The 13,339-nt window shown below is 33.8% G+C and overlaps 2 protein-coding genes across 5 annotated transcripts in view; one reads left to right on the top strand and one right to left on the bottom strand.

The window, feature by feature from the left end:
* LOC115214058 (zinc finger protein 62 homolog) overlaps positions 1 to 2,692 on the top strand; it is a 31,477-nt gene extending 28,785 nt beyond the window's left edge. The window contains exons 3-4 of one of the 4 annotated variants that reach the window (XM_036504672.1): positions 1,113 to 1,578; positions 1,747 to 2,692. In XM_036504672.1, coding sequence (XP_036360565.1) covers positions 1,113 to 1,578; positions 1,747 to 2,402 — 1,122 coding nt within the window. In that variant the 3' untranslated portion in view covers positions 2,403 to 2,692. Of the gene's footprint in view, positions 1 to 1,112 lie in introns of all 4 variants that reach the window. The other 3 variants (XM_036504671.1, XM_036504673.1, XM_036504674.1) reach the window with 3 other exon arrangements.
* Positions 2,693 to 13,120: 10,428 nt separating this feature from the next.
* Positions 13,121 to 13,339, bottom strand: part of LOC115214133 (tripartite motif-containing protein 59-like) — a 29,711-nt gene continuing 29,492 nt past the window's right edge. Inside the window, exon 5 of the mRNA XM_029783194.2 lies at positions 13,121 to 13,337. Coding sequence (XP_029639054.1) covers positions 13,270 to 13,337 — 68 coding nt within the window. The 3' untranslated portion in view covers positions 13,121 to 13,269. The remainder of the gene's footprint in view (positions 13,338 to 13,339) is intronic.

The following is a 13,339-nucleotide window of genomic DNA, read 5'->3' as shown; positions in this document are numbered from 1 at the left end:
TGTCTGTACTATTAATTTATGGTAATGTTTATATTTTGGTTTACTGTGCATTTTGACCAAGATATTTGTCTTTGGTATCTTTTGCATTTACATGTAACTGTGTTTTATGTATATTATCTGTGTGTTTCAGGGTGTCTGGTGACATAAAGATGAAAATTTCTCTCAAGATACATCAAGAAATTTGAGTTTAAAGACTGAAAATTTGCATCATCAAGAACACATGTCACTATATAAGTATAATGTTGATGATTAAATTACTGGGAAATGTTTCTCTGAATCAATATTAACTTCAGATATTTTCTGTAAAACTGGAAATGCTTACTGGATGAATTTGTATGTTGAATATACTAGAAAATTTACCACAACTCATCATGTGAAATGGTTTTCATAGTTGGATATTGAGAGAACTGGAGCAGGTTTTGGGATCTTTTATGTGATGCTTTCTCATTCCTAGATTGATTCCTGGGACTTGATTCTATCCAAATGTGTTGTAATAGAATTTCTTTCCAGTTACATATTTTCAGATTTATTCAGACTAACAATGGAACTGTCTTTATTATAAATTACAAGGAAAAAGAGGAACATGTTTTTGCATTGTTGTGTGACTAACAGAAGAAATTATGGATGAGAAGCTGTGTTTAAGTCAGGTTTGTGATGAAACACAACCTTGTGATAATGATATATTGCAACAGACTCAGGGAAAGACAGGAAAAAAGTCATATCCTTGTAATGTATGTGGGAAGGTATTTGCAAGGAAAAAAAATTCAGTTCGACATAAACTAATTCATATGGAGAAGAAGCAACACCAATGTGATATCTGTGGTAAAGCATTCTTAGAAAGGGGACAATTATCTACCCATATTCGTACTCACACAGGTGAGAAACCATACACCTGCAATATCTGTGGTAAGACATTCTCTCAGATTGGTAATTTATCGTGTCACAAACGTACTCACACAGGTGAGAAACCATACTGCTGCGATATTTGTGGTAAAACATTCTCTCAAAGACATACTTTACTTTACCATAAAAGTGTTCATACAGGAGAGAAACCATTCCACTGTGAGCTTTGTGATAAAGCATTTCCTGAAAGTAGTGCTTTATCTAAACACAAACGTATTCACACAGGTGAAAAACCATTCCAGTGTAAAACCTGTAACAAAGCGTTTTCTGCACGTAATGCCTTATCCCAGCATGAATATATTCATGCAGTTGAGAAGCCATTCCACTGTGATATCTGTGGAAAAACATTCTCTCAGAGTAATTCTTTACGTTATCATAAAAGTGTTCATACAGGTGAGAAGCCATTTTATTGTGAGACCTGTGGTAAATCATTCTTTGAAAGAAGGCGATTATCTAACCATATTCGTACTCACACAGGTGAGAAGCCATACTCTTGTAATAGCTGTGGTAAAGCTTTCTCTCAGAGAACTTCTTTACATTACCATTTAAGTACTCATACAGGTGAGAAACCAACCCACTGTGAAATCAATGGTGAAACTTACTCTCAGAAAACTTTGTTAAATAAAGATCAACAAAGTGAAACAGGTGGGAAATCATATTCTTGTGATATCTGTGGTGAGACATTCTCTCAAATGGGCACTTTGTCTTGCCACAAACGTATTCATACTGGTGAAAAACCCTACGACTGTGATATCTGTGGTGAAAAATTCTCGCAATGCAGCAATTTATCTCGCCACAAACGTATTCATACAGGTGAGAAGCTACATTCTTGTGATATTTGTGGTAAGACATTCTCTCAAATGGGCACTTTGTCTTGCCACAAACGTATTCACACAGGTGAAAAACCCTACGACTGTGATATCTGTGGTGAAAAATTCTCGCAACGTAGCAATTTATCTCGCCACAAACGTATTCATACAGGTGAGAAGCTACATTCTTGTGATATCTGTGGTAAACAGTTTTCTGAAAGGACATCCTTACTATATCATGTAAGTAATCATACAGGAGAGAAGCCATTCCACTGTGATATATGTGATAAAACTTTTTCGCAGAATAGTTTGTTAAACAAACATAAACGCCGACATGCAGGTGAGAAATCATATTCTTGTGATATCTGTGGTAAGGCATTCTTTCAAAGAAGTGCTTTATCTTGCCACAGACGTATTCACACAGGAGAGAAACCATACCACTGTGATATCTGTGGTAAAACATTCTCTCAGACTGGTCATTTATCTTGCCATAAACGCATTCACACAGGTGAGAAACCATACCAGTGTGATATCTGCAGTAAAGCATTCTCTTTAAGTAGCCATTTAAATAGGCATAAACATATTCATACAGGTGAGAAACCATATTGCTGTGATATCTGTGGTGAGGCATTCTCACAAAATGCTGATTTGTCTAAACATGCAAAAATTCACACCAGTGAGGGACTGTAGTAATGATACTATGATACATGGTCAAAGGATTTCTCTAATTATATTGATCACTATGGTGAAATGTTGCTTGAGTCATTGAACATTTCTTTTGGAACAATCTGAAAAAGTTTAACTTAAAGCATCTTGTGTTATCCACAAAACATCTACATTTTTCTTTTTAAATAAGTTCTGATGCAGTTTATACATATCTTACTCATTTAATCTTAAACAGGACTCATAACCTCAAACGTTGGATTTTTATATTGCCTGTTGAATAAATATGTGTCTTATAATATATATTTGTTTATAATTCTTCTTTGACTGAAAAATAAATAAAATTAATAAAATAAAAAATGAAGCTCTTGTTACTGATTTTTCATGAACTGTTTTAAGAATTTAGGAATGTCATCATCATCATTTAACATCTGTTTTCCATGTTAGCGTGGGTTGGATGGTTTGACAGGAGCTGACCAACTGAAGGGCTATTCAGGCTCCCTGTCTATTTTGGCATGGTTTCTATGGCTGGATGCCCTTCCTAATGCAAACCACTTTACAGAGTGTACTGGATGCTATTATGCAGCACTGACATGGTTACTTTTTACGTGGCACCAGCACCTACAAGCCTGTAAAATTAGGGATGTAGTGGGTAAGCCTGTATGCAAGGACAACCATGCTTCTACTTAGCTTGATGTGTCTTTTCAGCACAGCAAACTACCACGAGACTCAGTCCCCTATCATCCCCTCTGTGAGTCCCAATGTCTGTAGATTCTTTCTCACCTCTTCGTTTTTGACACAAAGAAAGAATTCTGTTCAAAATTATAAGTTAGGAAGGAAAACTCTAAATATTCGAAGAACTTTTGTGGGAATTAATTAAAACTGAGGGCAACGTATTCAACCTGTTGGCATGATAAAATTCTTCACTGAATACTCTTTTACTCTTTTAGTTGCTTCAGTCATTTGACTGTGGCCATGCTAGAGCACTGCCTTTAGTTGAGCAAATTGACCCTAGGACTTATTCTTTATAAGCCTTGTACTTATTCTATCGGTCTCTTGACGAACTGCTAAGTTACGGGGACGTAAACACACCAGCATTGGCTGTCAAGCGATGTTGGGGGGACAAACATATGCACACACATACATATATATATATATATATATATATATATATATATATATACACATACACATACACATAAATATGATGGGCTTCTTTCAGTTTCCGTTTACCAAATCCACTCACAAGGTTTTGGTCGGTCTGAAGTTATAGTAGAAGACACTTGCCCAAGGTGCCACACAGTGGGACTGAACCCAGAACCATGTGGTTGGTAAGCAAGCTACTTACCACACAGCCACTCGCAGGATATTTTAAGAATGTGTTTATTTGTTGAATTTGGTAAATGTTAATATGAAAAACTTTTCTTAATGACACAAACTACAGGAAGTAACATCACTAAAATGTCATTTAGCAACACATCAAGATATGAGATTAACAGAGGAATTCTTTTAAGAAGAAGAAAGAAAGAGAAAAACATATTCACACAGGTGAGAAGCTACACCCATGTGATATCTATGGTACACAATTTTCTGAGAGGACATCTCTACTGTACCATGTAAGTAATCATACAGGAGAGAAACCATTCCATTGTGATATGTGTGGTAAAACTTCTCAGAGCAGTTTCTTAAACAAGCATAGACACAGGTGAGAGATTGCATTTATTTTATGGTTTATTGTTTATATGTTGAATTACATATATATGGGGGCACCGAAATCTTTTAAACGCTTAGGGCTTCTATGGGTTTTAATCTGGCCTTGAGTGCCTTTGATCAGGCTTAGCTTTGATTGAACGTGATGAATACCTCACTTGACCTGAGCTCTACCTGTATTTGGTGACTGATTGTAATACACTGTGGTTGGTTACTTTCAACTCTGCAAAAAACTAAACTTCTTTTCCATTTGTCATTACAGGAAGTCTAATGATATTACTATTCCTGTGTCAGATAATGTTCTTCCTCAGTTTTCTATTCTTCAGCTTTATAGTTTTAACTATTTTTCTAAAGAATTTACTTGGAACAATTACATTGAATCTATTGTTAAATCAACCTCTCCAAACGTTGGCTCCGTATATTGGGTTTCTCAGTAACCTTGCTCTGAATATATGCTTCCTCTTCTTCACCACAGCTGTCACCATCATCATTTTAATGTTTAGTTTTTCATGTTTGCATGGTTTGGATGGAATTTATTGGGACAGATTTTCTATGGGAAGATTCCCTAACCTGTCATGAACCCTCATCTGTTTCTATCCCTATGGCTGGACATGTTTTCATGAGAGATTGGAAATGAAGGAACCTGCTTTTATGATGGTGATGCGTGTTTACCACTATCATGTGATATTAAGACAAAGAGACACAAACATACGGCAGAAACGTTAGCGTGCTGGGTGAAATGCTTAGCGGTATTTCGTCTGTCGTTACGTTCTGAGTTCAAATTCCGCTGAGGTCGACTTTGCCTTTCATCCTTTTAGGGTCGATAAATAAAGTACCAGTTTCACACTGGGGTTGATGTAATCAACTTGATCCCTTTGTCTGTCCTTGTTTGTCCCCTCTATGTTTGGCCCCTTGTGAGCAGTAAAGAAATATATATGTATGTTAGAGTGCATATATGATAGGATTCTTTCAGTTTCTGTCTACCAAATCCATTCACAAGGCTTTGATTGGGCTGGTCTGTGGTTGAAGACACATGCACAGTGAAACTGAACCCAAAACGAAGCAGTTGGGTGGTGAGCTTCTTAACCTCTCCACCATGCTTTCTTTTCACTCTTATTTGTAATACTGGTGTCACATTAGGACTGGTTTCTCAGCTGATAACTGAGTTTTACAATGTCTATGTTTGGTTTGTTGAGGAGCTGTTTTAGAGTCCAACTTTATGAGGCAGAAATGATGTTTAGTATCATTTAGTTAAGTGTTCCCCTCAAGAAGTGAATTTACTTTTTCTCTGTTGATTTATTTTATGGATGTACATGGCATTTCTAACACAGATTCTTTTCATCTAGTAACAATGTAAGATAATAATCATTTATAAACCATTCTGCAACTGATATACTGCTTGTTACATGAATTTCAGTATGTGCCATGTGCACCACCTGAATGCAGAAGCAAAAGTATCGTAGGTAGGGAATGGGGATGTAAACACACCAACACTGGTTGGGGACAAATACACAGACACACACATGACAAGCGTCTTTCAGTTTCTGTCTACCAAATTCACTTACAAGGCTTTGGTTAACCTGAGGCTATAGTAGAAGACACCCAACGTGTCATACAGTGTGACCGAACCCAGAAACTTGTGGCTGGGAAGCAAAAATTGGAGTGAACAAATTATGCTCATAGTTTAGTTTACAATTGTTTCATTGATTACCATTAAGCTACTCTTGTGTCATGTTGTTACCATGTTGACAATAATTGATTTAGTTTTATGCATTGTGCAATTTTTCCTTCACATGGTGGAATTAACTCATCTGAAGAGAGGGAATAAATTAGCTGGAGGAGGATCAGTAGAGCCAGCCTCACTGTTATGTATACTAAGTCCTCATCATCTGTGATGATCTTAAGGATCATGAACAATGAGGATCATGTCATTGACACCTAATTTTTTCTGACAAGGTCTTAGAGTCAATGTGGTAGCCTACAAGAAAATATTGGAAGATATTTGTCAAGTTCTGGATCAAAAGAGTTGCTCAGGATAGGATTAATGTATTCCAACAAGACTCGTAAAGCCTGTATGACCCAGGAGTAGATACTCTTTTTACTTGTTTCAGTCATTTGACTGTGGCCATACTGACTGTGGCAAATCGACCCCAGGACTTATTCTTTGTAAGCCTAGTACTTATTCTATCGGTCTCTTTTGTTGTTACGAGGACATAAACACACCAGCATCAGTTGTCAAGCGATGTTGGGGTACAAACACACACACACACATACATATATTTCAGTTTCCGTCTACCAAATTCACTCACAAGGCTTTGGTCGGCCTGAGGCTATAGTAGAAGACACTTACCCAAGATGCCATGCAGTGGGACTGAACCCGGAACCATGTGGTTCATAAGCAAGCTACTTACCACACAGCCACTCCTACGCCTATAGATGGTCAAAAATTTTCAAGACCATGTTATTCCTAACATTTAACATCCTAGTTCTTCTGATTTAAACCTCCTGGACTACAATATCTGGGGCATCATTGAGCAGGAGACCAACAAGCATGCTCCCAATATCAAGGACTCATTGATGTCTGCTGCTGAGGACATTATGGCCAACATGAATCACTTAACATATTTAGTTGTATCAGGAGGCATACCAAGAATGTAATAGTGGCTGATGGCAGTTTTACTGAACAGTATTTTGCCACGTGTATGTAAGAATATGTGTACTAAATTGGTTTGTATGATAAATATATTTTTGTTTTCTTTATATTAAATTTTGTTCTGAAATAACTGATGCAGCCTCTGTGTGTTGGTGACTGTTTGTGTGTGTTTGCGTGTGTGTGTATAGATATGCTCGTATCCATTATATGCAACATATAATATTAGATCAAAGCAGACATCTATGTATCATACCTAATGTATGATACATTAGGTATGATACATGTTGAAGGGAAAATTTACTGCAGTGATCATCTAGAGATATGATCTTTTATTGAGACATGCTGTGTGTAAAGATGCAATATATGTTGGAGGGAGATAGAAATCATTCCATCAACATCTAGTGGCTACACCAGATGTATTTCTGCCTCATTGGGTGTTTTCATTGACATGTACTTGCAACCAGCCACATACTTAAATGAAATTTGTCATCATCAATATATACATGAACAGTGAATAAGCGTCCAGTAGTGTTTTGAATAGCCACCCAGCAGAATAAAATCCATTATATGCAATAGAAGCATCATTAGATTGAAATAGTTATCTATATATCATTCTGTGGTGATATACTGTGGTATTTCATCTGGAGATAAGATCTCTTATGAACATGCTGTATTTAAAAACACAATATATATTGAGGGGAGGTGAAAATCATCCAAATAAAATGGACAAAATGAGAAGAGATCAATTTATTTATTACATGATATAAAAATTAAAAGAAAAAATGAAATATACAATGAAATAAGATTTTCAAATTGTTTTTTCTTTTGTTTGTTTAAATAACTGAAGGAAATATAAATATTGTAAATTAAAATAACAGAACAATTTTTGTTTTATTTTAAACATTCTGGAAAATAAATCTTAAATTAATGAAGTTTAAAAAAAAAGATTTGTTGGACTGATATATTTTGAAAAATCTTCAGCTATTTAGCATTGAATAGGAATGAACCAAATATTTTTTAAAAAGAAAATTATTGAAAAGCTCTAAAATTAAAAGAAAAAAATCTTTCATTTTTGTTTTTAACATGAAGAAACAAATAAATTCACAACCATGCTAGAGTTCAATATAATATATTACAAGTACACCACTGATTTTCTATTATACTTAGTTTCAAACATATGCCATGTTTTGCTGGATTCACAGAAGTCATATGAAGATAATTTAGTTTAAATTCCTAGAAGACAATCACAATGCAATTACTAATTTTTTTGCTATAAAACCTTCACTACACACCTTTGTTTATTGAGAAACATTATAAAGGTGCATCGTTCAATGGTTAGAGCATTGGCTCACAATCATGAGGTAGTGAGTTTGATTTCCAAACTGGCCTGTGCATTGTGTTCTTGAGCAAGACACTTTATTTCATGTTGCTCCAGTTCACTCAGCTGTAGAAATGAGTTGTGACATCACTGGTGCCAAGCTGTATTGGCCTTTGCCTTTTCTTTGGATAACATCGGTGGCATGGAGAGGAGAGGTTGGTAGGCATGGGCAACTGCTGGTCTTCCATGTACAACCTTGCCCAGACTTGTGCCTTGGAGGGGAACTTTCTAGGTGCAATACCATGGTCATTCATGACTGAAGGGTGTCTTTACCTTTTAAAGGCAGAAACACTCTTCTAACCAGCCAACTTTACATTAAGGAGTGGATTGTACAATTTCCTGTATGTCAGACCATCTCATGGTCCCAGCAAGCAAAATGGAAAAGCATTGCCCTGGAGGTTGTGAGGGAGATGTGCTGGAACAGCCAATCTGACTTGCACTTATGGACAGCCATTTCTGCCTTGAATGTAGGGAGCAGGGATATGGTCCAGGGGCTGAGAAAACCAGGATAAAATATTTAAAACAAAATCTAATGCTATGTGCTGATCCAATCACTGAACCTTCACTTGAAACATAACTATGGAAGACATATTTTTAATAATTCCTTTTTGGAACTAGATCTCAAAGCACATAAAGCTATAAATAATAACATGTATACACTGTGTTGAAAAACCCTTATGGATAGAAAAAGTTGAAGGCTGCCCCTACAAGAGATGTGGGTTTATATTCCATAGGCAGCTTTTGACTTTTTTCATCCAAAAAGGCTTTTCATCCTTATATTTACATGCTTCTATTTGCAGCCTTGTACTTTGAGATCCAGTTCCAAATAGGAATTGTTTCATGTTCTCTCAAAAGTTTATAAATTCTTGTGATATCAACAATACAAAATTCTTTCTGGTAAGAATATAGTTTCTGAAATGGATAGAGAAATTCAAAGGATTGCTTTGTCCAGTGGTAGAAAGCCTGTTGAGTCTGCTGAAGATGTGGGTTTGAATCCCATGGATAGCCTTCAACATTTTCTGTCCAAATGGGTTTTTGAACATAGCATGTAAACCAATATTTACATGCTATTGTTTATAGCTTTATTCAAGTGCTTTGAGGTCCAGTTCCAAAAAAGAATTATTTTACATTCTCTCAAAAGTTTTTTAATTCTCTTGACATCAACAGCATATATCTAACTTTGGATTTTCTTCTTTCAATCTGGACATTGTATTGATTTCAAATGTTGACACAAGACCAGCAAGTTCAGGGGAGTCGATTACATTGAGACTAGTACTCAACAGATACTTATCTTATCAACTCTGAAAGGTTGCAAGGTAAAGTCAACCTCAGTAGAATTTGAACTCGGAAAGTAAAGACAGACGAAATATTACTAAAAATATTGTCCATTGTGCTAATGATTCTGCCAGCTCACCACCTTAATCTGAGATATTATATTCACTGCAGTAAAGGTATTTATTGTGGAGGCACGTGGCTTAGTGGTTAGGGTGTCAGCATCATGATCATAAGATTGTAGTTTTGATTCCTGGACTGGGCGATGCGGTGTGTTCTTGAGCAAAACACTTCATTTCACGTTGCTCTAGTCCACTCAGCTGGCAAAAATAAGTAACACTGTGATGAACTGGCATCTCATCCAGGTGGGGAACACATACGCCATAGAAACCAGGAAACCGGGCCCATGAGCCTGGCTAGGCTTTAAAAGGGTGCATTTATTTATTTTTTTAAAGGTATCTATTAATTAACATGCTCATCACCATTATGTTTTGTGATATCATTTTCTAGTGGATTAGCACATGATGTTAGATTTTGTTTTCAACATTTTCACTTTCATAATTAATATTACTAGAAGAAAGGAATGTGGTTCCACTACAGTATGTTACCAGTGAATAAACTAAAGTGTTTCATGAAACTTTGATGGAGAAAACGTTATTTATAATGGTTATAGGATATGCAAGTGTCTTCACAGAATTATTCATATCCAGATTAGAGGAAGTGTCGGATCATCAGTGGTATACCTGATTATTATTTTATGCACAACCATATTCTCTATTTATTTTCTAATATATTATTATTGATATAAACTGACTGTTTTATAAAATTATTTATTCTGATGAATTTTCAATACCCACAGCAGATACTATTTCATCAAAACAATAAGGTCTGTTTTTTATACTTAAAAATAAATATAATGAGCTAATTGGGGAAATAACTCAACTGGACAAATGGCACAAATTTGGATAATTAAATTGAAAGCTGACAAACTGAATATTATATACCAAAAAATTGAACTAAAATTGAAACTTGCGTCGTAATTGAATAAAGAAAAGTAATACCCATTGGTAATTGTTAGCAACTCTCAAAGCAAAAGGTGATAATCTTAAAAAATTCAGAATTAATTTCTTTAAATTAAATAAAGAGCAGTTGAAATTAATTATTATGTAAATATTAATTTAAGAAAGAAATTTACATGCTTAAAGATAATATCATACGTACACACACACCACATAAAAGTTCACTTCAACAAATTTAGTGGTACGACTATTTGAAAGAATTACTTGTTCTGAATATTCTGAGATCTGTGGGAAATTGAAAGCTTGTTTATTTCACAAAACTTAGTCCAAGTTATTTGCCAATCAAGATTATTTCCATTTCAGTTCAACTATCTTTTTATCTAACTGTAAATCTATTGATCTACATACCTATTTGTCTGTCTGTCTGTCATATCTACTTTTCCTTCTCTTGCTGCATGCATCTGTCTACTCTGACAATACAGATAAGCATTTAAACCTAATAAAAAAAAAAAAGCAAACAAACAAACTGAATAATGCCCCAGCATGGCCACATCCTTTAAAATAACTGTCGCTCAATATAATCTAATCATCCTTCTTTCTATCTGTCAATGGATAGATTCATTGATGGCCAGAAGACATAGAAATGTCTGAACATTAAAACCTGTAACAACAATTAAAGTTTTATTGTCTGCCCCAAATATTCTATGATACAACATTTAAAATCATGTACCAAGACAGACATGCACAGTTTCTCTCTTTGATTCTCCTTACAACTATACATCCTCCTAAATACATTCTGTTTCTCTGTCACTATACCTTTTCTTTCAACTCACTATTTAACCACATAACATAATAGCAATCCCTTTCTCCTGACTCTCACCACTAACATTCTTCTCTCCTTTTGCCTCTCCCTTCAATTAACCACATGAGAACATCACACATTTGATCTTTGCTTATTAACATACAGATTCTAAGTAGTAAGATTCAGGGGGAAAAAATTATAAGATTTCATCTTTTATTTAATTGAATATCAAAGTTCCTTATGCAGTCTAGTCAAAATTCCATGAAAAAATACTGTTAATGAAAGATTTACTATCCAAAGCTGTAAATATACACACTTATATAAACTGTAAAGCTATATCAGTGACCCAAGGACCAAAAGTTTCATGCATTATACTTTTAGTTGTTTCAACCAAATGCTGTGGTCAGGATGGGACAGTGGTGTCGGTGCGATTATTAGTGTATTTAATTTCAGTCCCATGACTTTCTTTGTTTTTTGTTTTTGACAACACAGTCCTTCTTTTGCATATCTTGCTGTGCTGTGGGTTCATATATCTCAGTGTTTCTTAAATAAGTCCACATCTACACTTCACAAATCTCTGAGGTTTTTTTTGGCCATTCTGATAAGTGCCATGCTTGAAACTGTAGGCCTTTGAGTCACTTATTTAGCTTTATAGCTAATACATAAGAAATGCATATATTCTACTCTCTTTTTGTGTATTGAGTTCTATTTCTCCTGTTTATACCATCAACCCAATGTATATATATATATATATATATATATATATATACACACACACGTGTAAATTTTGAACAATGAGAATAATTGATCAATATCGCATACATGGCAAAAGATTCTTTATTTGCTTATTAAGGCTACCATTGGTTTCATGTTAAGAAAATACCTTAATATCTTAACAAATTTTCAAAGCAATCACATGAAGAAATTGGAGTTTGTTTCCTTATGATTGACTTGAACAATTGTTAAGATATTAAAATATTTTCTTAACATGAAACCAATGGTAGCCTTAATGCACAAAGAATACACACACACACACACACACACACACACTCGCACACATACACACATATACATATACAGGTATACTTCAACTTGTATTGTTTTGAGTTGTCTTTTTAAACTTTACACTTTATTTTTTTTAAAGAAATTAATGAAAAAAAAAAGACTTTAACTTCAGTTGATTTATCTGACTTTATGTCGTGAACATACTTAAAAGCATAAAATTTTTTTAAAAAGATCTAAAAATAATACTGAAGCGGAATATCAAATAAAATACATGTAAAAATATATACAAACTATTTATTAAATTGGACATAAGCTAATAAATATTTGAAAACTTTTTCCTGTTACGCCATTTTTTGAGTTACGTCACATATCTTGAAACCAATTTCTAACATAAGTTGAGTTACGCCTGTATATATATATATATATATATATATATATATAATATATATATATTACTATATATATATATATATATATATATATATATATTACTATATATATATATATATTATATATATATATATATATATATATATTACTATATATATATATATATATATATATATATATATATATATATATATATATATTATATATATATATATATATATATATATATATATATATTATATTATATATACTATATATATATATATTACTATATATATTATATATATATATATTACTATATATATATATATATATATTACTATATCTATATATATATATACTATATATATATATATATATATATATATATTATATATATTACTATATATATTATATATATATTAGTGTGTATGTGTGTTCAATGTATATGCAGAACTTGAAAGATGGAAGGGAAACAACTCAACCATACTAGGTTAAATTTTAAATTAAGAAAGTTTCAGTCGTTTCTTTCTTTCGTTTTTTTTTTTTTTCGTTTTGTGTGGAAGAAGGTGAGGTTTTTTAAAAATCTAAACAAGAATCTATATGACTTTCTATCTTCATTTCGCGCATATGTCGTTGAATTACATTTCCATCTCAGCTACTCTCATCCTTATCTTGCTAGCTGGTTAGATTACCTCCCCTTGCTGCTGCCTGTTGTCTTGTTTCACCGACGTTAACAAAGTTCGCCGACGTTCT

This window comes from Octopus sinensis, linkage group LG7, assembly GCF_006345805.1.
Source record: "Octopus sinensis linkage group LG7, ASM634580v1, whole genome shotgun sequence".
NCBI classification, from domain to species: Eukaryota; Metazoa; Mollusca; class Cephalopoda; order Octopoda; family Octopodidae; genus Octopus; species Octopus sinensis.
This window is presented reverse-complemented; position numbering and strand designations above follow the sequence as displayed.